The sequence below is a fragment of the Sus scrofa genome, chromosome 2 (assembly GCF_054392235.1).
Source record: "Sus scrofa isolate SSC_HxYL_T2T_F1_AM1 chromosome 2, Sscrofa_HxYL_maternal_Yorkshire_Landrace_v2.0, whole genome shotgun sequence".
In the NCBI taxonomy this organism is placed as follows: Eukaryota; Metazoa; Chordata; class Mammalia; order Artiodactyla; family Suidae; genus Sus; species Sus scrofa.
Window position 1 is genome coordinate 152,141,205 of NC_139384.1, and position 25,921 is coordinate 152,167,125.

General features: G+C 59.3%; 1 protein-coding gene across 8 annotated transcripts in view; it reads right to left on the minus strand.

Moving 5' to 3' along the window:
* NRG2 (neuregulin 2) overlaps positions 1-25,921 on the minus strand; it is a 162,516-nt gene that overhangs the window by 13,888 nt on the left and 122,707 nt on the right. For 2 of the 8 annotated variants that reach the window (XM_085014748.1, XM_085014749.1), the window contains exons 2-6: positions 21,103-21,274; positions 15,439-15,557; positions 8,606-8,726; positions 2,950-3,026; positions 2,535-2,593 (exon numbers count right to left, since the gene is read on the minus strand). In XM_085014748.1, coding sequence (XP_084870874.1) covers positions 2,535-2,550 — 16 coding nt within the window. In that variant the 5' untranslated portion in view covers positions 2,551-2,593; positions 2,950-3,026; positions 8,606-8,726; positions 15,439-15,557; positions 21,103-21,274. The other 6 variants (XM_085014745.1, XM_085014743.1, XM_085014744.1 and 3 more) reach the window with 5 other exon arrangements.

Genomic DNA, 25,921 nt, shown 5'->3' on the forward strand with positions numbered 1-25,921 from the left:
AAATGAGGCCCCAGAACAGGAAACTCAGCTGCTGGCATTTTCCTTCAGATCTCTCTGAATCCAAAGCCTGAACACTTCAGCTGGCATTTTGCACTCCCTTTTCAATAACGACCCGATAGAGCAGTGCCTGAAGTGCTCTGGGCAAAGTGCTTGAAGGGTACAAATCCTTTACTGAAAGGTACCAGCAAGGAGCCCAGTAACACTAGGTGGAAAGGCTGTGTTTCTAGGCTCTTCTCTGGGCTCCTGGGGCCGTGCTGACCCTCCCAGAAGATCTGAGCTGAAAGCTGAAGCAGCCCGGCTGGCAGTGAAGCCTGGATAGTGGCCGAGTTTGGGAGGCTCTGCTGCCCGGATCAGAATGGGCTGGGACTCCCGGTCCAGGTCAGTCCCGTGAGCCAGGGAGGCTCTGGGCCTAAGGGGGCAAAGGAACAGGCCCTCCACTGCCTCTCTCCCCTGCGCCTCACCCACCTGGCTACTCGGCCCTCCTGACCGCGAGTCTCCAGTGGGGCTGGATCTGACTCTGCAGTTCTTCCTGGAGGCTGGGCTTTGGAGAATTCGCTTGGGCCACAGGCCCACAGGCTCGGCTCTTATCCCTGGAGCCTTCCTCCCTGGCCTCTATTAAGATAGTTGACCATCGGGGCTGACCGGCCTTTTCCTCCCCAGTGCCCCTCTCTCCTCTCCAAGTCTTAGCCTCCAGGTTCTTGGTTGGGGGCTGGGGGTGTGTGGGCTTTTGGGGTGTAGTCTGAGGAGGACTGGAAGCCTCCTTTCCCAGGAGGCTTTTCTCCAAACAGCTACCAGAATGGCCCCCTGGGTCCTGCCCTCAGCCTTTTGTGGAGCCCCACCTCTCCATGGCCTGGCACCATCAACCTGGTTCTAATTCCCCATGGGACCCATCTGGCCTCCCCGGAGAGGAGGAGATGGGCAGTGGGTCAAGAAGAGGCCTGGCGTGCTCTGGAGGACGGGAGACAGGGCCCCCCCATCTAGGCCAACAGACCGCTGGGCCCCAGACAGAGTCCGTGGCCGGCCTGTGGTTTTTCTGCTCTGCTCCATCTCCACCTGGTGGCACATGAGGGAAGTGCTCTTAGCCCCTCACCCCCCAAAAAACACCGCTCCACAGTTAGGGTCTCATACTTTGGCTTCAGGGCTCACACTTTTCTTAGCAATTGTGCAAACCAGAAACTCCATCCCCAGAAGTGGAGGAAAGGAAGCAAATGAAGTGCTGGGCGGGGACTCAAACTTGAGAAGGCCTGGAAGAGTCACCAGTCCCCTCCAGTCCTTATCTGCCCTGTTCCAGCATTCTCAGCACCCTCCCCCAGCCCCCAACCTCGCCACGTTTGGCTGCACGGATGACTCTGGTCTCCATGGAAACCACTGCCCTGGGACCTCTTTCCCTTCCATCCTCCTTTCCACTTTCTCCCATCACCCCAAATCGAACCAAAACAAAGCCTGGCTAGCCCCAGAGGCAGGCTTTCTGAGAACTTGTTTTTCTCTTCTCGACACACCAGCACACACGTGCACACACTCACTGCCCAGCCCCAGGGCAGCCTGACATTCCTCGAACAGGCTCTTAGAGGCAGCTGAGGTTCTGAAAATGCTTCTTGCCATTCTGCCCAGGCTGCCCGACCCCAGTGGTGAAGAGGCCTGAGCGGGTCTGGGGCTGGCTGCAGAAAGAGTTCACTGTTACTGCGACCAGGCAGTACAGTGACATCTGAGGCAGGGGGGTGGGGGCTATCAGTCTCCCCCGCATGAAACGGACCAGGACCTTGCAGGGCCTTCCCCAGGAAAGACCCCAGCCCCCAGCGACCCCTGCCTCTTGTTTGTAGATAAACTTTCGCCTCCCAGGCCTTCCTCATCCAGTTCCAAAGAGCACATTTAATCAGAGAAGTAAGAAAATGCCAAAAGAAGGAAAACAGTCAAACACAGCAAAATAATAAGGGTTTAACTGTAAAACAAAGTCAAGGGCTTTTGGTTTCTCCTCAAGGGCTGTAGATAACATCAGCGCCTTCAGCTGTTTTGCAGACACTAAATCCCCACCAGGTGCGTGACGTTAACTACGTGCTGACCTGCTGACCGCCAGCAGGTAGACCCCAGACCCATTGGAACTAGAAGGTTGATGATTGAGATTCCTGAACCAGCACTTTGTCCAACGTTCAACCAATCAGAATCGAGCATGAGCTGGGCACGCCCCTTGTGACCCACCCGCCTCGCTCAGTCTTTAAAAACCCTTCCCAGGAGCCCCTCACGTTCTCTGCTGGACGCCTTGCAGCAGAGCGTCTTCCCCTCCTCCTCTTTGCTTTCTCTTTCCTTCTCTACAACCCGGCTTCGTAGTGTAGCTTTAGGTGGGCAAGCGGAGCCAAGTTTGGTTGGGTAACAAGCGCAGGTTTCCGACGAAGACTGAGAGAGCCTAGGACACCCCCTCAGTCCCCTCATCTTTCTAAGCAAAGCCCCATTCTTCCTAGGGGAAAGGGTGGGGCAGGGTGGGGTGGGAAAAACTGTCAGTCACCAGGGAAGAAGAGAAATAGAAGAAAGAGACATACTGGAGAAGTTGACCATTGCGAACTGCTGACACCTGTCCCCGGTGTATCCCACAGGACACCTACCAAAAGAAAGAAAACCAGAAAGAGCGAGCCAGGATAGCAAGACATAGACATTGCAACACCCCGGCACGGGCTCCTGCCGATGCCAGCTGGGTTCCTTGCCACTGTTAACACTTGTACCGGCCTTGCCACACTGCCCCTTACCTGCAGCCCTGAACTTTAAACCCGAGGATTAGGTCAAAAAATGAAAAAGCAAAACAAAAAAAAACGAACCAAAATACAAAGAAAAAAAAAAGCCAAAGATCAAAACAACCAACACCCCTGGCCCTAAGCCCTACAACGGGGGTGGGGTGGGGGGACTGCACCCAGAAGCTTTCTAAGGAGCAGGGACTCGTGTTTGTATCTTCAAACATACTTTGCTTAGGATCTGGCATGTACAATCGCAAAGGCAGTTTCTCCAAACATCTCTGTCCGAAGAATCCGTTTGGACATCTGGAGAAGGAAAAGGGGAAAAATCACAGAACAAACTGGCATCATCCGCGAGGCGTCGGTCAGAAATCAAAGTGCACAGTGATGAATGAGAAAACCGAGTCGAGCGCCGGGGACACTCGTCGCTCAGGGGGCTGGAGTCAGGGCTGGGTGGAGGGCACGGCACTCTCCTTTAAAATCTCTCTCAAAGGTGTGGCTCCAGGTTGGGGGGGAAGCGGGCGTGGGGCGGGGAAGAAGATGACTTAAGGAAGCGAGGGGCGGGGGAGAGGGGCGAGAGACTGGGAACCTGCTACTGAAAAGCCCTAAGAGTGGCTGAGGCGTCCCTTCTGACATGCCTGGGGCCCTGTGAAGCCAGGATTGTAGCCCCTTGGGTGCCAGGCAGGGGCTGTGAGCCTCCTGGAATACCACATGCAGGGAACCTCTGAGCTTCTAGGCCCTACCAAAGGCTTCTCTCCAGGGCCCTGACAAGTTTTCTCATCCCCGGAACAGACTCCCCTGAAAGCTCCAAGGGAAATTCGGGAGTGCTGTGCCCCCAGACAAAAGGGGCCTTGGAGAGGTGTCGTCTGCTTTCACAGAGGGTTCTGTGGCCACGTAAGCTCAGGAAACCCACTCCCAGGCTTCTTGTAGGGTTGCAGTGCACGCTGGCATGAGAAAGGCTATGAAAAATTTTGCAGGAGGAAAGAGCTCAACTTTGTAGTATGTTGCAAGTGTGTGTGACCATGCAAGTCAGTTTCTGATGAGAAAAAGGGGAGAAGGCTGCCCTAGAGCAATCAACACGGGAAAAGCTTAGTGGGGGAACAGGTGTGGGCTGGAGAGGAGCCTGACCTACCAGCATCTCCGAGCTGGCGGGCTGAGGGCGGGTGTGGGGATGCTGGCAGCAGGTGGCAAGAATCACGGGGTGGGGGCGGGGGAGGCAGGAGAAGCAGGCTCTCTGGAGACTCTGCAGCCTGTTCCGAGGCAGCGGAATCTGCTGGCTTCCTGGGACGAACTAACTGTCTTTTCCCCATGACCTGCTCCTGCACGGCTGCCTGGCTATGGTGGGAGGTCAGCCTTCCTCATGGTCGCCTCTGTCCACTTATCTCCCTGGCCTCATCCTGCCCCCCTAGGAAGACTTCCTCTGCTCTGTGGCTGCCACTCTCCCCTCAAGGGAGGCCCTCTCGTAGATTTCTGGGAGGCCTGCCCAGCCCTGTATTCTCTTCTGACCCCCAGCAAGGCTGGATACTGAGGGATGCTCACAGACAGGGCCAGCCCCCTCCTCAGAGATGGCTCTCTGCTTTTCTGCCTCTTCTAACTTAAATCAAGCCCATCGCCAGTATCCCCGCAATAACAGGTCAAGAACAGTAAACTGCCCCCAGGAGGTGGATGTGCTCCACCTTTTAGTGTTCCTAGTGTGTGCTAAGCATCAGTAGCCCCTTGAACTTAGAGGGGGGTGATGGCCTTTGGGTGTGATGGACACGGAAACCCCCGTGGCCTTTAGTTTAGCCTTGAGGGTTGGGAGTGGTGGGTGAGCAGAAAGCTTGGAGACTCAGGAGCTTCTGGCGTCTCCCTCAGGGGAGGCGGGAGGCTGGTCCTTGGGGCGCAGTGTGTGCAGGTGTGCCTGGCTACAGGGCAGGAGTAGGGGCAGTGGGTCTGGAGAAGTTGGGGGTGGGGAGCCTGCAGGTGGAGCTGACTCCTGTTGAACAGGGCGGCTTGGAGGAGGAGCCTACCAACTTGTCAGTATTCCTTTTCTGACCCCTCACCCAGTCATCCCAGCCCAGGAAAATAGGGGTAGCGGCCAAGGCTTCCCGCTCAGCTCTTGCCAACTGCTGCTCCCACCTGGGATGGGGATTAAAGGCATAGGAGTGACTTTTTTTGAGCAGCAGCAATTTTGGGGGGTGGAAGATGAAGACCCAGGAAGTTGCCAAAACGACTCTTGGAATCCGCAAAGGGATAAGAGATGGGTGTGACGGTATCCAGTGTCTGCGATTAGCTGGGCTCCTGGGAACGTGTGTGAAGAGAGCGGGGGCGGTGCCGCAGGAGGAGACGAAGGGGAAAGTCATCCCTCTGCTGCTGCTCGGGGCACCCCTGCAGCTCTGGGAGCTGGAGAATGGAGCACATCCCTGCGTTCCTGGCCTCACCCCCAGCTTGGAACCACCCCGACTGTGTCCTCCTATCTGTCATGGCCACAGAGGTGCACAACTCCAGGCGGCGCCGTGGACGCCGTCTAGGGCACGAACGTGTCTCCTGGAGCTGTGGGATGTCGTCCTGAGCCCGCCGCCCTGGGAAGCTGGTGGAACGAAGGGGATGCGCGCGGCCGAGGACCGACCCCTGTGCTGCTCTTGGGCGCTGGCTCCTTTGCGGGCTTTTCAAACCTGCCCTCCGTAGCCCTGCTCGTTGAGGGGGTGCTGGGGCTTCTTGGCAGTGGGCTGGCAGCCTCCCCACCCTGCTCCCAGGACCTGGTGTCGGGGTCCAGGCTACACTCGCCTATCCGCCAGGAGCAGGGGCTGGCCTTGGCGTGGGGGGCGAGTTCCCGCTCAAACAGGGAACTGAGCCTCTGGGGTTCCGGTTACTGGGAAACAGGGGCAGATTGGGAGGCGCGGCAGGTACCAGGCTTCAGCCCTTCCCCTCGCGCCATCCTCTGTGACTACGGGCAGGTCTGTGCTCAGGGCTGGAGAAGAGCAGGGGTGAGGGGGCAGAGAGGAGATCCCACCGGCTGCTGCTGGGCTGACAGAGGCTGGGACGCCGCCTCCCTGCGTTCCCACCCCACCTCCCGGGCCTCTGTTTGTCCCTTTGGTAGCCTGGGGATAATGCCATGTGTGCTGCCCTCACCCGGGGGACGGGAGAATGGAGGATGAGGGTGCGCCCCAGGCACCTCCGGCCTCATGAGGGTGGCGATGCGGCGAGGATGAGCAGGCAGGTGGGTGCGGGGTGGGGTCACCTGCACGGGGAGGGAGGGGGGAGGGCAGGGGAGCAGAGGGGTGGGGAGATGAGCCGATGGCAGAGGGAGGCATGCCACTGGTATGTGCACAGGGCTGGAAAGAGTCTTGTTCTGTCATCATCCCCTGAACCAGTCCCCCAGAGTCACGCACCAACCGTGCTCTATAAAAACACGGAGAGAGGAGGAGAAAGCAGCGCGAGGAAGCGCAGAGGGCCCGTCTGGCCCAGGCAGGAGACGGTCACCTTGATTTGGACCCCCGTTTTCAAATCCCCCTAAGTTTTCTTTTTGGAAACAAAATTCAGTATCAGTGACAGACACTGTGTCTTTTGGCTCTTGAATTCCAGGGGAAAAAAAAAAAACAACCAAAACAGGGCCGGAGGGTGCCTGCTTTCCAACACTCCCCGCAGGGCTCTGACCCAATACACAACCACACGTGTCAGAAAACCAGGAAGGAAAACTGAGTTTTTGGTAGAAACTGGAATGAAACTGACCAGTCTAGTTTCATTATCCAAGCTAAGCGGAAATGCAAAAAAATCAAAATAAAAAGTAAACAAACAGCACAAATGGTTAAGACGTGAGTTCCGTTTCCTACGTTCTCTCCTTTTTATTCCATCCGTTCCATTCAGGGTGATGTCAGGAACCCCAAGAGGCCTGCCCCCCTTCCCCCCCGGCTCGCCCACCCCCAGAGTGGCCTCTGGGTTCTGCGCTGCCCCCCTCCCTCTGCCCTTCTCCAGCACGGCTCTGAGGACCTGCCCTCCTGACCGCGGTCCCTGCCGGGAATGCCCCTCTCCCCGAGGGCTCAGGGAGTCAGGGAAGTGGGTTCCAGGAGCCCTGGCTGGGGGGGACCCCGGGCGGATGGCGATGGGGAGGTGATGGTTCTGGGTGTGGGTTCAGGCTCTAAGCAGTGAACCCCAGTTGCCCAGCGGGGAGGGGCTACAAAACGGCCTCTTTACAATGGCTCAGGCTCCTGCGCTCTGCTCAGATCTTGCTGGGCGGGACCCAGAGGGTTCTAGGGGTGCAGCTTTGCTGGCAGGGCCCTCTGGGGGCCGCAGAGCTCACTGCTCTCTTTCCCCGCGCTAAGCTCTGGCACCTGAGGCCTGGGGGCGCTTGTCCCTCTGCCCTGGCACGTGTCTGACCTGGGTGGCTGACCCCTTCCCTGTCTGGGGCCAGGTCTGCCTTCCGTGACAGTGCTGGTTCTCTTCGAGGTTCTGGGGGCCCAAGGGCTCGGGAAGAGAGGCTTGCCATGTGTGTTGGGGACAAGAGGGTCCAGGGCTAGGCTGTGTCTGTGAGGTATTCTAGAACCTTAGGTGTTTCTATAGGTCTATTCAAAAGCGCTCAGCGTTCTCTAGGCAGGGATGGTCCCCAAGGTCTGTGGCACTAATGTGGCAACTTCCCAGAGGCAGAAGAATGAGGGCCAAGTCTGGGCTGAGAACATCCCTGGGCTGTGGCTGTGGGGAGGTCCAGGGTGGGGGAGGCTGGGAGGCAGATGGCAGCAGGTGGAGGGCGTGGAGTGAGAGACACAGCTGTGCCCATCACCCGCCTCAGGGCGAGGGGACGGGGGCGCGGCCTTCGTCAGCACATCGTGACGGGGAGGGGTCTCTGGCCAAGGCTGTGGTCGGGGCGGAGGCTGCGGCTCTGAAGCTGGAGCCCGGAGGCCGGGAGAGCCAAAAAGAGGGTCGCATCTGACCGTATCTGTGGGGCAGGCAGACGCCTCTGAACCTTCCTCCGTGCTCTGGCCTTTGCCCAGATGCCGTGGGAATGGGGCAGCTTTGGCCCCTTACCAGGGCCCTAGGCTTGGGCTGCTTTGAAACCCAAAGCTGTCACCTAGGCCTCCCTCCCTCTTGTCCTCCGGAACCCCCATGGTTCTTGCTCCCACACTCGAGAGGCTATCAAAAGCCCTGGGGCCCAGCTCCCAGAAGACCCGGCTGGGCCCAAATGAGCCCCCCCTGATCCCTGTGCGCCCACCTGCCCTGTGGGCGGAGTGGGGGGCAGGGGGTTTCAGCCCTGGGGAGGCAGGGGAGTCCCAGCGGGAGCTCCTCCTCAGCCCTGACCTCCCACTCAGCCGCACCCTGGGTGGCGCCCTCGCCAGTGTCCCCTCACCCTACGGCGGGGGGGCTAGGGGCTGGAGAGGCACAGACAGCCACCAGGGCACATCTGGGCCCTGGGGGCCTGCTGGGCAGGGAGAACAGCCAGGGCCTGAGGCGGTGGCAGGGGACAGAGCCCTCTTCCTCGGAGCTGCAGGGGCTCCGGAGCCTGGCCCGTCCTGACCCTGCCGGCTCCTCACCAATGGGGGAGCTGCACCCTGGGCCTGCTCATCGGAACACAGTTGGGAGAGTTGCTGGGATGGGAAAGGGAGAGGCGAGAGGGAGAAGCCGGTGCCTGGGGCCCAGACTGGCCTCCCCAGCTCCCTGGAGGTGCTGGTAAAGGGTGGGCGGTGGAGGGTGGGGAGGGGCCTGGGAGACTGGACAGCAGAAGCCCTGAGCCCTCTGGCGCTTAGATCTCGCTACACTCCAGCAGAGGGCCAGGAAGCCGGGCGAACCTCCCTGTCTACACCCCTTGGAGAGGTCCCTTACCAGTGGCTCGAAGCCCACTTTTCCTAGAGCCCTCCATGTCCGCGCCAGCGCCCCCCCCCCCACCTGCACGTCGACCCCCGCTGGTCACTTACTTGCAGGAGAGCTGGTTGATGCCCTCGATGTAGTAGCAGACCCCGCCGTTGACGCAGTAGGACTTGGCGGTCTCGTTGCACTTCCGGGCGTGCCCCGACCAGGATGACAGGGTGGTGCTCACTGGAGGTACGAGAGACACGCGCCAGTGACCCACTGAGACCACTCTGGGCCCCCGGAATCGCCTCCTTCGGGGACTATGTCAACGCTGGAGGACCAGTCTAGGAATGGCTGGGGAGGGAACTTCCGGCGGTCCCTCTGCCGCCAAGGCCAAGGGGAGGCCACCGTGACTCTGACCATCTGCCCAGCGCCACCTTGCACCCTCATTCTGGGCAGACCTCCAAAGGCCGGGAGGGCTTTCTTTTTTTGGAGGGTATGAGAGGCTCACAGGTGCCGCTCTGTCTTCTGGAGTGAGGGCCCTGTCTGCCTCTCTGGGGCTCCATTACAGGTGGATGAGACACCAGGTCTGTGTGGGGAACAAGTCCCAGGGGCGCTGGCAGGACACACTTACGTCCACGTGTGCTGCTTGGGCTCTCGTGGGCCAGGGTGTGGCTGGAGGCAGCTGGGCTTTGAGGGGAGCATGGCCATTTTCTGAGATGTGGGGAGAACCCTAGCTTCCACCTCTCACCCCTGTGCCCCAGTCTAGGGACAAGCCTCCCAGAAATGCTACAAAAGCCACTTTGCCCATCTCCACAAGCCTCCGGGGCCACCTTCATGTCCAGTTTGGCCAGGCAGCTCCCACCTCCCCCACCTAGTCAGTTACTGCCTCCAGGCCTTGGGCAGCCCCGGCTATACATCCCGGGCTTTGGGTTGCTGGGGAGGGGCTGGGGGCACCCGGGATGTGGCCACTAGGTGAGAGCACGGCTGCTAACCGAGATGGTGCTTCTGATGCATCAGATCTGCTGCTAAATGAAAATCATGACAGCTCTGCTCCCCAATGGGCTGGTGTCCAGAAGCCTGGTTTCAAGCGAAAATTCTTGCCTTGAGTTTCAGGTCTCATCGGTCCCCTACCCCCTTAGGCTGTGTGTCCATATTGGGCAGCTTGCGACGGGTTCCTGCTCCTCCCTCAGCCTCGGGGGCTCTGAGGGCCTCTCCTGCCTGCCTGGCAGTGACGACCTGGCTGAGGTGGCCCGTCCTACCTTGGCGGGTGCTGGATCTCCACCAGCCCCGCAGGGAGAGGTGGGGGAGGAGGAGGGCAGCAGCGGGCACTCTCAGTGTTTAGACATGCGGGGAGACAGATGGCGCGCGGGGCCGGGAGTGTGTACACAGCTCTGCCTCTGTATATGTCTGGGGAGCTCGCTGATAAGACCCAGCGGGCAGGGCCAGCACGCACCTTCCCCTCCATCCCCGGCGTGCCTGCGGCTGCTCCGGGGTCCTCCGGCCCCACCCTGCTGACGTCTCCCGCCTCTGCTCAAGCCCGCACCCGGCTGGGACCCACATGCTGCTGCTGCTGCTGGGTCAGGGAGACCCAGGGAACTAAGGAAGGGACAGGGCAGAGGGACAGCCGAGGTGACCACGCCTGCGAGTTGTAAAATCCCCTTGCTGGGAGGGCCCTAGAGGCTGTCCTGCCCGGAGTCCAGCGTGTGGGGTAATAGCGACGCCTGGCTGAGCCTTCTCACCAGGCCCCTGGTGGAAGAGCAGGTCGGCGCTGAGGCTTGGCCTGGGCAGGCGGATGACCCCATGAGGATGCGCGGGGGCCCCGGCCGAGCCGGGGAGGTCTCAGCCCGGCTCCAGGCCCTGCGCCTCTGCGTGGAGCCAGCAGCAGGCGGCTGCACACTTGGGCCCGTCCAGGGCCGCGTCTCTGCTCCCCCATGACTGTGGGGGGGGCAGAGACCACAGGCCTTTCCACCCCTGTGATGGCGCGACCCCCCCACGTTGCCGCAGCCAACTCTGTTGGTGGTGACGGCTCCTGCCAGGAGAGTTTCCGCACCGAAGCTATGGGCTCCTGTGGCTACGCGTCCCACTCCCTTTGTCTGCCCGGCCGTCTTGCTTCCCCGCGTGCTTGGGGATGTGAAGACGACAGGGGGGCTCCCCAGTGGGAGAATCTGGCTGCTCCCCTGGCAGCACCACAGGGATGGCGCCAGCCTCCCTACACTCCGCTCTTAGGCACTGGGCCCCAGGCACCTGCTTCTCTAGTCTGCTCCCCTCCGTGAACTGCACAAACCCAAGACCTAGAGGGCAGCTTTGACTTGGGGGGAGGGGGTCCTCCTCTGTTCACCGAGCTGTCTGTCACCCAGGGCTGCCTTCCTACCGTCTCCTGGGGCCTCTGGCCATCTCGCCACCGCCTGCCCAGCCCAGGCCTCCGTGGTCTTCCTTGCGTGGCCGCATTCACCTCCTCACTGCCCTTTCTGCTGCCCGCACTCTCACCTTCATCTCTAACCTTCTTGCTTTGAAGCTGCCAAAGTGGTCTTTAAAATTCGCCCATTGATCAAGGGCTTCCATTGTGCCCAGAAAAATCCCCCAAGCCCTCCCCACGTCTAAGCTGGGCCTTGCCACCTCTGCGGTTCCGTGGCCTGCCCCTGTTTTGCAGTATATTCCAACAACACCCACTTAGTCCAGCTTCTCTAAGAAGCCAGGGCCCTTCTTGTCCAGAACTTTGAAAATGTCAGGGTCTCGGAGGCTGCTCAGGCTCCTCCCTTCATCCTCCTTGCAGCTTCCTAACGTGGAGTACCTACTCCGCCAATTAAAGAACTTGTTGTGCAATTCCTAGCGGTCTACATCTCAGCTCCTCCACCAGGATGTAAACTCCCTCTGGGCAGAGGCCACGTCTGTCTTGTGCACCAGTGAGTGGACCCCAAAGTCTGGCACGGTGCTCCACGCTGGTAGTAGGTGTGTAACCGATTCCTTTCGGTTCTTCTACCCCCGCCTCCTCAGGGTCTAGTCTGGTCTCCTTGGCTGACGGTACCTTCGTTTCTGTAAAGCAGTGTCTCTGACTAAATGTAAACATTCCTGGAAGGTCATCAGGGAAATGAAAACCCAAGCCACAGTGAGACACCACTTTCCGTCCCCTCGGAGGGGCTGTCACGGAGGTTGGCTATTACAGGCGGAGGTGAAGGTGGGGAGAAATGGGAACCCCCATACTTTGCTGCTGGGAATGTACACTGATGCAGCCACTTGGAAACAGCTAGTAGTTCTTCAAAAAATCAAACCCAGTTACCATGTGACCCAGCAGTTCAACTCCTAAGTTCTCCCAAGAGAACAGAAAACGTGTGTCCACGCACAAACTTGGACGCAGATGTTAGAGCAGTGTTACTCAGAGAACCCCAGTGTGGGAACAGCCAGAATGCTGCGACAACCCCAATGGATGAAAGTCGAAATGAGACGTGGTAGACCTCTACAATGGAATATTACTCGGCCATGAAAAGGACCAAAGAGGTACTGACAGCTGCTACAATGTGGATGACCGGCGAAAACGTTAAGTGAAAGAAACCAGTCATGAAAGGCCACATCATCTATGATTCGATGAATAGGAAATGCCCAGAATAGATAAGTCCACGGGGACAGTAGATTCTGGTTGCCAGGGGCTGGGGGATTGAAAGGATTGAAAACAAACACCTGGGAAGGGACAACCCAGGAGGCCTCTATCCGCCACGAGTGTTTTGGTGTGAGTGAGTTTACTGGGGCCCCCGAAGAGGGACTGGCCAGGCAGGAGGGGACGCTGTGGCAATGCTCTCCCAGCCTGTGCAGCTGCCTTCCCCTTGCTCGTGGGAAAAACCTCTGCTCACCTTTCATGGCCCGGACCAAGGGTCTCTCCATCTCTCAAGGCACCCCCCACCTGCCTGGAACGCCCCCTCTCCTGTCGGTTAGCTGCCTGTCTTTCCTCTTCTGTGAGTTAGAACAGGCAGATGCTTTGAGTTCAGGTTGTAGCCTCGTGCCTTTTGGGGGGGACTTTGTTGGGAGCCACGTCTGTGACCCCTCAGAGCTCAGAACGGCGTCTTGCTGAGTGAGGCCTTGCCCAGGGTGTGAGAGTAAATGTATGTGGGCCCATGATTAAATGGCTAGCTTTTTTAAGCCCCCAGGTAAGGGACAGGCCTAGAAGCCTCTCCAGGACATCTGTGGTCCTGTGACACCCTAGGTCACACCTGTCTATCCTCTGGGCTGAAGCCGACATCCTGGGACTTGCATGGCCACCCTGAGAGACAGTCCCAAGTTCTCTCTCCTGGGGATGAGAAAGCCGGTTTCTCTGACCCAGAAGCAGATTGAATCAAGGTGATTGTATTGTTAAAAGCACCACGGACTTTCTGATGCGGTGGCCTCTTGGCCAACTCGGGACAGCTGCGCTGTGACTGCAAGCAGGGTGGGCTCTGACCTGAGAGATGGGAGTGACCACCTGCCTGTGGGCACGGGGTTTCTTTCCAAGGAAAGAAAATGCCTTGGAATCAGTGGCAGTGATTACACAGCCGTGAATATACTAAAACCCACTGAATTGTATACTTGAAAAAAAGGGTGAATGTTATGGTATGTAAGTGATGCCTCAACTGACTTAAAAGCAAACACCTGGGAAGGGACAACCCAGGAGGCCTCTATCTGCCACAAGCGTCTCTGTGAGTGAGTTTACTGGGGCCCCCGAAGAGGGACTGGCCAGGCAGGAGGGGACGCTGTGGCGATGCTCTCCCAGCCTGTGCAGCTGCCTTCCCCTTGCTCGTGGGGAAAACCTCTGCTCACCCTTCAAGGCCATGGCAATGCCCTTGAGCAGCCACTGCTCCTTGCCAGCCCTCCCGGGCCCTCTCTTGGCCGCCCCACCCCTGTAGCTCTGGCTTCCCTGGGGCCTGGGCGGGCCATGCCAACCCACCTTGGGATGAGTCAGAGGGGGGCAGGCATGGTTGCCGGTTGCCGGTTGCCACTACCCGCCCTCTACCCCCTCCCCAGGGCGGGGTTGCCGCAGCAGGTCTGCTGAGTTCCGTGGGTAAACAAGGAGCCTGAGCATCTCTGCCTGGGAAAACGTCCCCAGGGGGGACTCCCAGTCCCCTTCCGTGGCCCAGTTCATCTCCCCACATCAAGGGTAGGCTCTTGTCTGCAGTGCACTGAAGGGCAGCTGAGGCAGGTGCAGTGTCTGCACGTGCAGCTGTAGCTGGTGCCCGGGGTGGCGGACACACAACGGAGAAGCCTAGGATTCCAGGGAGAAGGGGCTGAGAGAGCACATCTCGTCCACCTTCCCAGGGGAAAGCCGAGGACCAGGGGGCTGGTGTCACTCGCTCAAGGTCGCATAGCAGAGCTGGTCAGAGACTACAGCTCTCGACTGTCCCCAGCTCTGTCAAGCCGGAGGGATGAGAGGCACAGAGCCCTCGGGGCCCAGCCCAGAGTGCCCCTGTCTGATCCCTCGCCGTCACAGCACGGGGCGGCTGAGCACCAACAGGAGCCCACACGTGGGGCGGGGCTGCGACTCATGAAGGGTTTCACAGCGGTGCCTGCCTCGGGCTCTAAGCCCAGGGCGGGAGAGGATGCTACTGGGGCTTTCTGCCTGGCGTGGCAGTCCCCCCAGGGAAGTGGCCGTGTGCTCTGGCAGGGCCACCTCTCATGGGACTCTATCGCTCAGTGTCCGCTTGCCCTCCCACAGGCCTGGCGAGGATGGCACCCCTTCCCCCTGAGTGCATGACGGACCGGAATCCATCCTTTGTATAAACAGACAAAGCTCTTTTTTTCCCTGGGGTGGTGCTGGGAAGACGCAAACCTTGGAGCTACGTTGAGGCCATGGCCCCTTCCCCAGAGGTGAGAGAAGCCCATCTGGCAGGAGAGAAAGGCCAACGTGCAGGAGCAGAGCGCGTCCTGACCCCTGCTCTGGACTCTGCCGTGTCTACGGCCAGGTCTACCTCTGGACATTTCAATTTTCCAAACTGAAAAATTCCTTAAGAACCCAACTTAAGGCCACCTCCTTATTAGCTTAACCAAGAGAATCTTGAAAAATAGGAAACTTCAAATCCAAAGTGGACCTGAGAGTCTCTGCCCCCTCTGGCTGGGGGTGGCAGGTGCTGGGCCACCAGCGTGGCCAGCATTCCCAGGCTTGAGACGGGCTGGGAGGAGCAGGAGAGCCCGGTACCCGCGGCAGCCCTGCCCAGCCTGGGGCTCATGGGGGCAGTCGAAGCCTCGCAGCGGGGTCTGTGGTCTTTGCTGTGCTATTTAGCGGTTGCCAACTAAAGCCTGGCACCCTGGTGAGCCCTGAGGCCGGAGTGAAATTCAACAGGCCAACTACGGCCCCGTGGGCTTCCAGGGGCATTGTTTGCCAAGTGCTTTTAGCCTGTGGCGCGCTCTCAGTTTGTCTCTGGGCAGAATATTTAACCTCTCCCGGCTTCATTCTCAGCCACTGCAGTGGGTTGGGGGGTGGTGGTGGGCGAGAAGCTGCCTGGGGAGAGACGGCAGGGGGAGGAAGAGCAGATATGGGATGAAGGGAAGGGGCCTGCCATCCCTGAACAGAGGCTGCCCCCGGAGGCTGGGACATCCAAGCCTCCCATCTGAGGCCCCGTGGAGCCCAGCAAAGCAGAAGGCAAGCGGATCGCACACACCACGGACCTGCCTCTCCCCGGAGCCCTGCTCCTGGCAGCCCAGGCTCCCATAATTGCCTTCTAAAAATATCCTCCCCCCACCCCCACCTCCACCTCTTGATTTCAAAATATTTAGTTTTCAGGGTATTTAAAATGAGAGCTGGCGGCTCTTCCAGGTCCAGATAACAAAGCTAAACATTTATGCTTCGACTGCATTTCTCTGAATCAGCTCAGATCTCGGGGCTTGATATGGCAGCTGCAGGCGGGAGGGGGCCAAGGGCGAGCCTCCTCAGGGCTGGGGTGGGGGGCGACCGGCCCGCCCCCCGGGACCCCTTCTCTGGCTGGGGGTCACCTACCGCTGTTGACGAAGAGCCGGCCCCGGGCCGTGTCCTTCCCCAGAATGTTCTCCGCCTCGCACACGTACTCCCCGGCGTCCTCCACCTTCACCTTGTTGAACTGCAGTCGCGAGTTCTTTCTGGTTGGGGGGGGATAAGAGGGGGGAGAGGCGTGAGCTGCGGCTCCTCCTCGCTCCCCTCTCCCTGCAGAGCCGCAGAGTCTACGCAGGGCGGAGTCCCTCGCACCAGCCATCTCTGGGGTGCGGGTGGACCGCAGCACCAGGGCTACAGGGAGACCTGGGCGCTCAGGAGAACACAGAGTGGGGCTCGTGGCTTTACACGGTTTCTAAGTCTATGGATTCTCACATCCCCTTTTCCAGGGCCGGCACCGTCTCTGTCACTGTTTTTCTAGGAGAAGAAATTGGAATCCCTTTGAAAGGCCCGCTCCCCCCTCTGCCCCTAGTGTCCTCCTCCCAGTCCTGGCCTGTCTTCCCCCACCCCCTTGCAGCAGAGCAGCTGCTGGCTCGCAGCTACCCTAGGCTTGCCTTCGAAGTGGGGTGGGAGGGGGGAGATGCCGGGGGCCTCACTCTAGGCGAGCAGGGCCTAGTCCCAGGTACCCGGGAGGGGCAGGGAGCTAACTGGTTCCCATGGCGACTGCGCCCAGCGTCCCAGTCCAAACTTGTGTGTCTCCCCTGCCTTCACATCAGCCCGGCCGCTAAGGGGCGCTCCATGGCCTCTTTCCAAGGGGTTTTGCCTCATTCATTGCGCAGATGTTTACTGAGTGCTGGGAGGCTGGCTGCCTCGGGGAGCAAAGAGCTCCTTTCCTCAAGGCCTGCCCTGGCCCTCACGGCTGAGCTGGAGGACGACAGGGTGGGGCCCATGAAGAAAGTGCAGCCCCAGAGGGGCCTCCGGGCTCGTCTGAGGGCACTTGGTGGAGGACGGGCTGGAGCGGGCGAGGACCTGGGTCCCACGCAGTTCAGGTGTGTCTGCAGAGCCTGATGCAGAGGCTCAGCCTCCATGGAGGGCTTCGTGTCCGGGCCCGCGGGCTGGGAGGTGTGGGCCCAGCCCGGGCAGGGACTCCAGTGCTGTGTGTGACTCCAGGGCACCTGGCCCTGGTTCCTCTCTTCTTCCTGAAGGCCCTGCCAAACCCCTTTCCTTCCGTGGGCTCCCCTGCCCCCACCCCTTCCTCTGCCCTCATGCTCTTTGGGGCCAGACGGAGCTGTGGAATAAGCCCGGGGATCCCAGACTGGTCCCGGGGGAGGGAAACGAGAGGTAGCCTGAAAACTTCTTACTGTGATGTAACCCTCTCTTTTAGTCCTGGGTTAAAAAAAAAACCAGACTCCCAGAAGGCGCGTGGTGGGTTGGAGTGGGGGGTGCAACTGCCCTGAGCCCAGGGATGGGAAAACGGCCATGAAGCTGAGGTGGGGAGCAGGAGGACGCTGAGCAGAGAGGCCGGGCCAAGGGTGGGGGTGACAAGACGACCCTCAGCCCTCCTCGGGTTGTGCTTTGGGGACCCAACTCCTGAGCTCCACCTTGACCTCTGGGGCTGGGCCTCTTCTCAGACCTCCTGGCTCCAAGATCCTGCAAGTGAGCCTCCATGAGGCTGTCTCGCCAAAGGGCCTTTTGCTGCAGGGATGTCCTTGCCGACGGGACGGTGACAGCTGCCTGACTACGCTCTATCCCTCCTGGCTCACGTTGGTCTCTGTCTCCTTGGCCTGGTGTCTGCCTTCACCCCCCTCCTGTCAGTTCAGGTTTGTTCTCTTTATTAAACAGGGCCCTGGAGGGCCCCTCTGGCTGAGGCAGCATCTCCTCCCTGGCTCCAGCCTAATCAGATGCTGCAAATCCCAGCTGCCCCAGGACCAGGCTTCCTGGCCCCCAGCTCTTCCCTGACACTGGATGAGCCAGACCCTCAGTTGAGGGTCGCCAACTCAAGGAGGTATGTGGGACACAGAGCCAGAACCTCCTTGTCACCCATAGCGGAAATCAGAGACACTTCCCTGACGTCACATGCAACAGGACAAAGGGAGCCAGGCTCCCAGTTACCTGGAGGGATGGGAGCTGAAAGCAGAAGGAAGGGCCTTCCCGCATGGAGGGGGTGAGATCCGTGGAAAGGAGGCGGGGGCTCAGGGAGGAGCCAGACAGGGGAGGGTTCGCTGGCTGCACGCATTCCAAGAAGGTGGCCCCAGCCTTGCACAGGGGGCCCTGGGCTGTCTCGGCCCCGAAGGACCAGGGGCTGCTGTTTCTCCTCCTCGCCCCCAGCTCCAGCGGGAAGCCCCAGGGACTTGGGACTCCCCACCTTCCTGGCAGGCCTGGTGCCCCCTCGCCAGGGTGACCCAGGTCTGCCCTGCGATGGGCGCCTGCCCTCCTTCCTTCCCTCCCTCCGCCAGCTTTCTGCTGGCAGGGGCCAGGATCTGGGCGGCTGCCTCCTCCGCCCGTCCGCACGTTTTCCTCCGTGCCTGGCTCAGGGGCCTGTTGCAGCCTGCCCCTCATAAACGAGGGAACACGTGGTTCTGCGGGGAGGGCCCCAGGCCCGGGCTGGGGGGCGGCTTGCTCTTGGCCCAGGAAGGCTTAGGGTGAGACACCTTGGCGGGGCAGCACCCCCTGGTAAGGGGGGCCTCCGCAGAGCAAGAGGGATGTCGAGGCCCAGTGTGGACTGGGCAGGATGGGGCCTGGGAGGGCCAGAGTCCCGCTGCAGTGTGGGCAGAAGGAGATTTTGCCAGAAAGGAGACCCCTGCCCCCAGGCCGGGGGACGTGTGTGTGTGGGGAGGTGGGATTGGAGACACGGACTCAGCAGTTCTCCATCCTGGCCCTGCTCCCCGAACCTGTCACCTCCCTGCAGGGGGAGCCTGGGGGCGTGGGGGGCGCAGCAAGGAAGTTTCAGAAATGCCACCAATGGGACAGGGTCCTGACGGGGGCCGATTTGCCCGATGACACTGAGGCTTGACCTGGCCAGCCCCTCGCTCAAAGCCTAGTCAACCCTAAGGGTCCTGCCCAGGATCAGCCGGCCGGGGAGGGCCGATCCTGAGACACCCTCGTCAGTTGCCACGGAACGCAGACCTCCTCTGCCAGGCCACCTGGGGGACAGTGTGGAGAGAGGTGGCCTCGGAGACGCCCTCATGCTGCGACGGGCAGCCCCAACCATGCAGCGAGGCCGTGCCTAAGGCATCTTGAGAGACGAGAACTTGCCAGAGGGCTCGAGGGTGACCCAGAGCACGTGACATTTCAGCCGGGCCTTGGAGAACTTTGCAGAGGACAAGGGGTGGGTGGTGCTTCTAGCCTGGGCTCAAGTCCAGGGTCATGAAAGGCAAGACCAGGAGTCAGGAGCACCGAGGTATCTGGGAACAGTGAGGCCGTGAGTTCAAGGCCAGGAAGAGGACCTGTCAGAGGAGCCCCAAGGCCTAGGCTGTTCCTGGCAGACAGCAGGCTCGCAAGAACTGTTAAATAACGAATGATCGATCAGATATGTACCCTGGTAGAAAGGTTATCCTCCTCAGAGTCACGGGGTCGGTGAGCGACTCTAGGGACCTCTCGAATTGCGCGCAAAACCGGGTGCATAAGGCAAGGCACACGTGCTTTCAAAGAAAGGCCAGAGGCCTCTACTGGGCTCTCTTCTAGGAGCTGGACTAGAAGCTCCGAAGGTAGGGACTGCGTCTGCTCTCATCTCTAGTGGGTCTCTAGCCTCTGGTTGAGTGCCTGGCACACGCTCGATGCCCGGCACGTCCAGGTGCGCCACAGAAATGAATTCACAGAGGGGCCCGGGGGCCAGAAGAGGTAGGGGGTGGCCAAGAGTGAGACAGGGGAGGGAGAGGCCAGAGGCAGGGCGGAGGGTGCCTCCTTTGGGAGATGTGTCCGTGGCACGGGGGGCGGGTGCTGGGCAGCGGGCAGTCTGGTTCTGCCACATCTGAGAGGGGGAGCGCAGGAGGGCGAGGCAGGGCTGGAGAGGCTAGACTGTGGTGGTCTGGCTTAGAGGTGTCTCTGCGGCACCTCAGGGCTGGTAATCTGAGGGTGTAGCTGGCAGCCTGGGTCTGGAACTCGGGAAAGAGAAAAAGCCATCAAAGTAGAGATGGAGGTTTGGGGTCATCAGACACGAGAGGGTGAAATCCCCCCCCGGGGGGCGGGGGGGAGGAAGAAGAGCGAAGCCCCGAATACAGGAAGGTGCCAGCGTTCATGACGCCTGAGAGACGGTGCTTGGAGGCACAAGGGAGCCAGGAGGTGGATGGCAGGGCCAGGGGAGCAGGTGGCACTCAGGCCAACAGCTGCTGAGAGGCCTGGCGGCCAGGAAGCTCTGAGGTCCCCGGGCTGTCAGAAGCCACAGCTGCAGGGATCAGCGGGCACGAAACTCTCTCCACGTGGCGGTGGAGGGAAGAAGCACGATGGGCAAGCATGGGCGGAGGGACAGCTCTTAGCAGAGATGCAGCTGGTGCTTTGCTGGTAGAGACGGGCTAAGTCACCAGAGGAAGGAGTGAGTTGGTGGCACAAGGGCTCTGACGGTGAGTGCGAGGGACATGGAATGAGGACGCCCCACGTCCTCGACTGAGGCGAAGACAAACCCTGCCCTGATCTCTGCTGTCCCAGCCAAGTGGCGGGAGGGAGACGCGCCCCCACGGCTCCGGAAGCCTGTCCGCTCTTCTCTCCGGGCCTTGGAGCCTTGGCCGGAAGGGGTGAGGCGGCTCGGGAGGGGAGCTCGATGGGCAGCCTGCATTTCTTGCGAACTCTGTAGACTGGGGCCCCCACCTGCTGGTCTCCCTGACAAAGCAGCAGTCTTTCAGCCACAAGCCTTTGAGCACAAGCAGACCCTTCTTAAATGACTTTGTTTTTGCCTAGACTGCCCTCCAGGGTGACCAGTCCTGTTTTTGCTCCCCGTTACTGGAACGAGTCAACCTGGAAGCACCTCCCCAGCCCCTCTTCTAAAGTTTCGGGAGACTGAGGCTCAGGGCAGGGTGGGTGCGCTTCGGGCCACACGGCAAACCGGGAGCAGCCTGAGCCCAGACCACCTTTCCATCCCTTGCTGACGTGGGGCAGGTGGTGGCAGTGGGGGTGGGGTCCTCTAAAATCTTCATTTGCATTTTGGGGGGGTTGAGGAAATGACAGCTCCTCTACAGGGGCAGGAAAGGCTGGGGGTGCCCAGCCAGAGAGGGAAGTCGGGGCCCAGGGAGCAGACGGCGGGCCGCGCTCCCCCAGCCAGCAAAGAGGAGGAGGATTCCTGTGCCAGGGTGCGGGGTTGTCTGAGACACAGACTCTGCTGGCACCAAAGCCATGGCCCTTCCCCCTTAACCTGGCTCTCTGCCCCCTGACCGCCTGCTGAGCCTCTCCTCATATGTGACCTCCCAGAAACATTCTGGAGTCCGAGTCCTTCCCCAAAGGCTGCCCAGTGGGGCTCTGAGACACTGGCAGGTCCTCGGAGAGGTTTTGGGGATAAGAGGGGGACCTCCACAGTTAAAAATGACATCATCGCCTCCAACCATCCCGGGACATGAATGAAGCAATGACCGCCTGCAAGACACGGGGCCAATGTCCCCTGAGGGACTGGAGCTGCCAGGAGAAACGGGGCGTGGAGATGAGGGGGTACTGACTGGGACAGGCTCCGGGGTGGATCTGGGGGCACAGCCTGGGCTCTTCCCTCTCAGGCCCCTCCCAGGAAGGAGGAGGGCGGCTGGATGGGGGGGACGGAGGGACATTGCTCACCTGCCGTTGCCGTACTTGATGCGAATGTCGCGGCTGCGGTTGAGCTCCTTGCCGTCCTTGAACCAGCGGTAGGAGGGCTGGGGGTTCCCGGCTGCTGCCTCGCACTTGAGCGATTGTTTCTCGCCCACCTGTCCCGTCTGGCTCTTCATCTTCTTCAGCTTGGGCCGGGTGGCTGTGGGGGTACAAGGCGGGAGGTGAGCGTGGTGGCGGGGGGCAGTGCCAAGCATGAGCAGCTGAGGCAGGTCCACTGTCTTGGGGGAGGTGAAGGGGGGAGCCTGGGGGCCCCCCTTCTGCCGTCCTTTCCTAGTCTAGATCGGCAAGCCTTTGCAGAGCGTCTGTGATGATGTCGGGGTGGGTACCTCCCTAAGCCTGGGGTTGTGGGTTCCCTCATGCCTCAAATGGTACCCGGGGCGCTCTCTACCTGAGCCGATAAAATAACGCTCAGAGTTCCCTGCGATGATCAAACCCATTTCCAGATGGGGAAAACTGTGGCCCGGCATGGTGAAGCCACTTCCCCAAGGTGATGGAGCTGGGATTCAAACCCAGGTCTCCGTGACTACGGCACTCACGATCTAACCCCTGCCCAAGACCCTAAGCCTCTGCTGGGCCCAGGGGATACAGCCACGGGTCCTGCCCTCAGGAAGTTCAGTCTGGCAGGGGCGTTGGACCCCGGCACTGACACCACAGCGTGGCTGATGGAGGCGGGGGGCTGCTGACGCCCTGAGGAGTGGCCCCAGCCTAGGCTGGACAGAAGCGCTCGCTCCGCTAAGAGCTGAAGGCTGGGCCAGAAGGGGAAGGGAGGGGGCCGGGCTCGGCAGGGTCAGCGCTGCAGTTTAGGAGAATCACGTGTGGTCTGGAGGAGGGGGGGCTGCCTTGAAGGGGTGAAGCGGGGTGGCTGGGCGGGGACGGAGCCTGGGCTACACTGGTGGGCGAGGCCCAGGCAGGGCTGCAGGGCTGCAGGGCTGCAGATGCCGAGCTAAGGGGCTTCTCCCACTCGAACACCGTTCTGTTTCCATGTGCCCTGCTTTCCCCTGCTTCACCTCCTGCTTCACCTCCTGCTCCCTATCCCCCAGCAACCTAAAAACAGGAAGAAAAAGTGCTCGGTTCCTGGAAAGGTGACGGCAGGGTGCGATGGTGCCCTCCCCCGGGACGGCCTCGAGGGGGGTGCCCGGGGCCCTCGCATGCTCTCCCTTGGTCCCTGAGCTCTGGAAGGCAGATGTCCCTGCTGACAGGAGGGTGAAGAGGAGACTCCAAAGAGGTCAAGAAACTTGGCCAGGGTCACACAGGCAACCACAGAGCCGGGAACAATGCCCAAGTGTCGGGATTTGCGATGTACCGGCTCAGGACAGGCTGGCATCTGCCTCTGCAGCCCTGAAGCCTCTCTTTAAGGAACAGAGGGCCGAGGTGAAGCTGTGGCCAGGGGGGTGTCTGAGGACCGACTGGCCCCATCTAGGCCCCTGGTGCTTCCCCCAGCAGCCCAGAGCAACAGCCCAAACTAGCTCTGGATGAAAACAGGACAGAGGGCCCGGCTCTGGATTGCGGGCCCCTCCCTGAGCCAAACCCAGTGCTGCTGCTTGGAGTGGGGAGGTGATGAGAGTGGGGGGTGTGGGGAGAAGGGGCTCCCAAAGCTTAAAAGTATACGTAGACTCAAAATACAGTACTTGCGAAGTGACTTTGTTCATTTTAGAAACCTTAGGAACATGGATGGATAAAAGAAAACAAAGCCACCCGTTATCCCAGGTCTCACAAGCAGAATACCCCCCCACACACACACACGCCTATTTTTAAGCCAGTAACGTGCTCCTTTCATTTAATGAAACACTGCAAGCCTTTCAAGTTGGCATATTCAGTATTAATGTCTCCTCAACTTCGATAGGACATCCCTGTCCAGAAATGATGACTTGAGAAAAAGCCTGTCAGTTGGGGGAACATGTGGGGACAGACTCAACTGTCTTGATGGACTTCAGCCTGACTCCAAGTTGAGGTCTCGGAGCTTTTGGGGGGAACCCTTAGTAGCATCTCAAGGAAATAGTTATGGGGGAAACAAGTTCTACAACGTATGTATTTAGAGAGAGAATTTTAACAGATAACATAGTCACATGGTTCAAATTCAAGAAGTGAAAAAGGGTACATATGGCTTAAAAACAAGTCTCCTGACTTGTGACTGTAGCCACATGGCCGCCTTTCCAGGAGGCAACCGGTTTTCTTTTCTACCCCTTCAGAGATCTTCGATGCCTAGACAAACCCCGCTAGTATTGACATTTTTTCCTCTGTAGCCTTTTCAGGGTTGCATACTATTCCCATATGGGTGCATCATAATTTATGTAACCAGTTCCTATGGTGGGGCCTTCAGCTGACATTCTCCCCTTCCTTGCCACCCCTTCCCCCTTCCAAACGAGTCTCTTGGACCCTCCTTGCAGCCTCATCCAGGGTAGATAACCCGTGCACACTATCCTTTGCACATGTTCAGTGTATGCGGCTGTGCGGGCATGGAAGCTCCTGACTCAGAGTGCCTGGGTTCAAATCCAGACTTTGCTACTCCTTAGCTCTGTGTCTTTGCATCATTGTCTTAATCCCTTGGGGCCTCATTTGTTCATCTGTTTAAAAAAAAAAAAAAAAAACCCACAAGTGATTCAAAAGCAGCCCTGACCTCATGAGATGACGGCTGTGAGGAGCGTATGAGATAAGGCATGTAGAGCCTGGCAGGCACCGAACATTTAATACAGGCTGGCTATTATTATTCTGCACGGTTATTTCCTAAGGCCGTCTTCCTAAAAGTGGAATTGCTGTGTCAGAAGCGCACGCCGTCTCCCTTGGCTTCACACGTTGCCAAATTGCGTTCTGGAAAGGTCACGCCAATTTGCACTCCCACCGGTGAATGACAGTGCCTGTTTTTTCCACACCCTTACCAACGCCAGATATTATCATGCATCCAATCTCTGCCAATTAACTAGGCAAAAGATAACGCCTCTTTGTTGTTTGGATTTGCATGTATTTGACTCCTGGTGAGGCTGACCGCTTTTCAGAAGTGTGTCGGCTTATTTTTGTGAATTGCCTGTTCTTGTCTGTACTGGTGTTCTATTGGGTGCTCGTCTTCTCGATCATCTGTAGAGTCCTTTCTAAATATTAAGGCTATTCATGTTTTGTGACAGGGTTTTTTTGCCCCGGTTTCCTACCGCTAACCCTTTTTGGTGTTGGATGTTGGTTTATGTATGTTTTGGACACTGGAGGTTTTGCGTGTATCGACCCACCTGTGGGACCTTCTGGAACTTCGCTGTTCTAGTGTGACGTCCGGCCTCGGCTCCCTCCCCCTTCCCTACAGCCTCTGCTCCTTCACCTGCTCGCTCCCAGGGTGCCAGTCACTCCTCACCAGCTGTTACCAACACTCGATGCAAATGAGAACCCGTGGGAAGCTTTAAAAAGCATGAACGTGCCTGCGGCATGTCCTGGACTTTCTGAAGCAGGACCTGGGAGAGAGGGTCCTGGCGTGTGGGTTTTCAAAATACCTAACACATGGGTAACGTGCTCTAGGCAAGAGGCCACATGGCGAGCGCAGAGCTCGAGGACTGGCTGCAAACCGAACTCATCTTCCCGGGTGGCTTTGCCCCAAGGGCGGGTTGGCACCCAGGAATCAATCTGACGTCTTGGTCATCTGGTGACTTCCCACCCGGTTCCTCCCCCTCCTCGAGAACTGGGGACACAGCCCTTCTCGGGTTCTGAGGAGCCTCCTTCCCCTGCTTGGGAAGCCGAGGGAGCTTCCCTGGCCCCACCCCAGGCCACCTTCCTCCCCATGAGCTGGGGCGGCGGTGATGCTCCCCGAGTCCAGGCACAGAACTGAGCCCTGAGCCCGTGGCCACCGCTTCATGGTGGCGGGGATGGTTTCAGAGTCTGACCTGGAAATGGCAGGCACGAGCCCAATTCAGAGGCCTGGGGGCTTCAAGGTCGTTCTCTGCCGTCAGTAGAAAATCCAGGACAGCACTTGGGGTCATAAGGAACCCACCCCATCCAGTGAGAGCCTGTGTGACCTGCCAGCCACCCCTTGATAGTCTGCTCCCTTCGGCACAAGCCCTTCCGGATCCCTTGCTCCCCATTCAGTCATTCATTCATTCACCCCACGGCATGCCAGCACTGGTCCAGCCCCGAGAGCGCAGCAGTGAATAAGGCAGGCAAGCCGCCTGCTTTTGGGGGGCCCGCCTTAGGGGGAGGAGGGAGATAACAGCCCACAGTCTCTGGAAATACGGGGCAGTGACAAGCTCCTGGACAAAGGCCTTGAGGTGGGAAGGAGCTCAGTGAGTTCAAGGGATAGAAGAGGTGCAGGTGGCTAGAAGATTCCAGAAGGGAGGTGACTGCCGTGGGGCTGCGTGAGCCAGGATGAGAAGTCTGGGTTTGGTTTGCTTCCCCCCACCCTCCTTTTCTGTACCTACTAGAAACTTTAAGATGATGTATGTGGACTGCTCTGTAGTCCTGCTAACAAGACGTCTGGATCCCGCTGTGCTCTTTCCCCAGAGTCGTCTTTGTCTCGTAACAATTCCTCACGGGCATCATCTGAGATCCTGGAAACTGTCTCCTGCCCTAGCAGCAGCATCTAGCTCTGGTCCCTGTTCATAGGTATCACAGTTCATGGTTTGAAAGCCAAGGATGCCTGTTTTGAAAAGGAATAGGATCCTGGGAACAGGCTGCTTTTTTTTTTTTTGCTTCGGGCAAGTCCCTTGGATGGGGCAGGGTGGTGGCGGCCAAGGGCCTCTGGGCCTGGTGCCTCAAAGTCGGGCTGTTTGTGGCGAGGAGTAGGGACAACCTGCCCAAGACAGCCCAGGAGTGG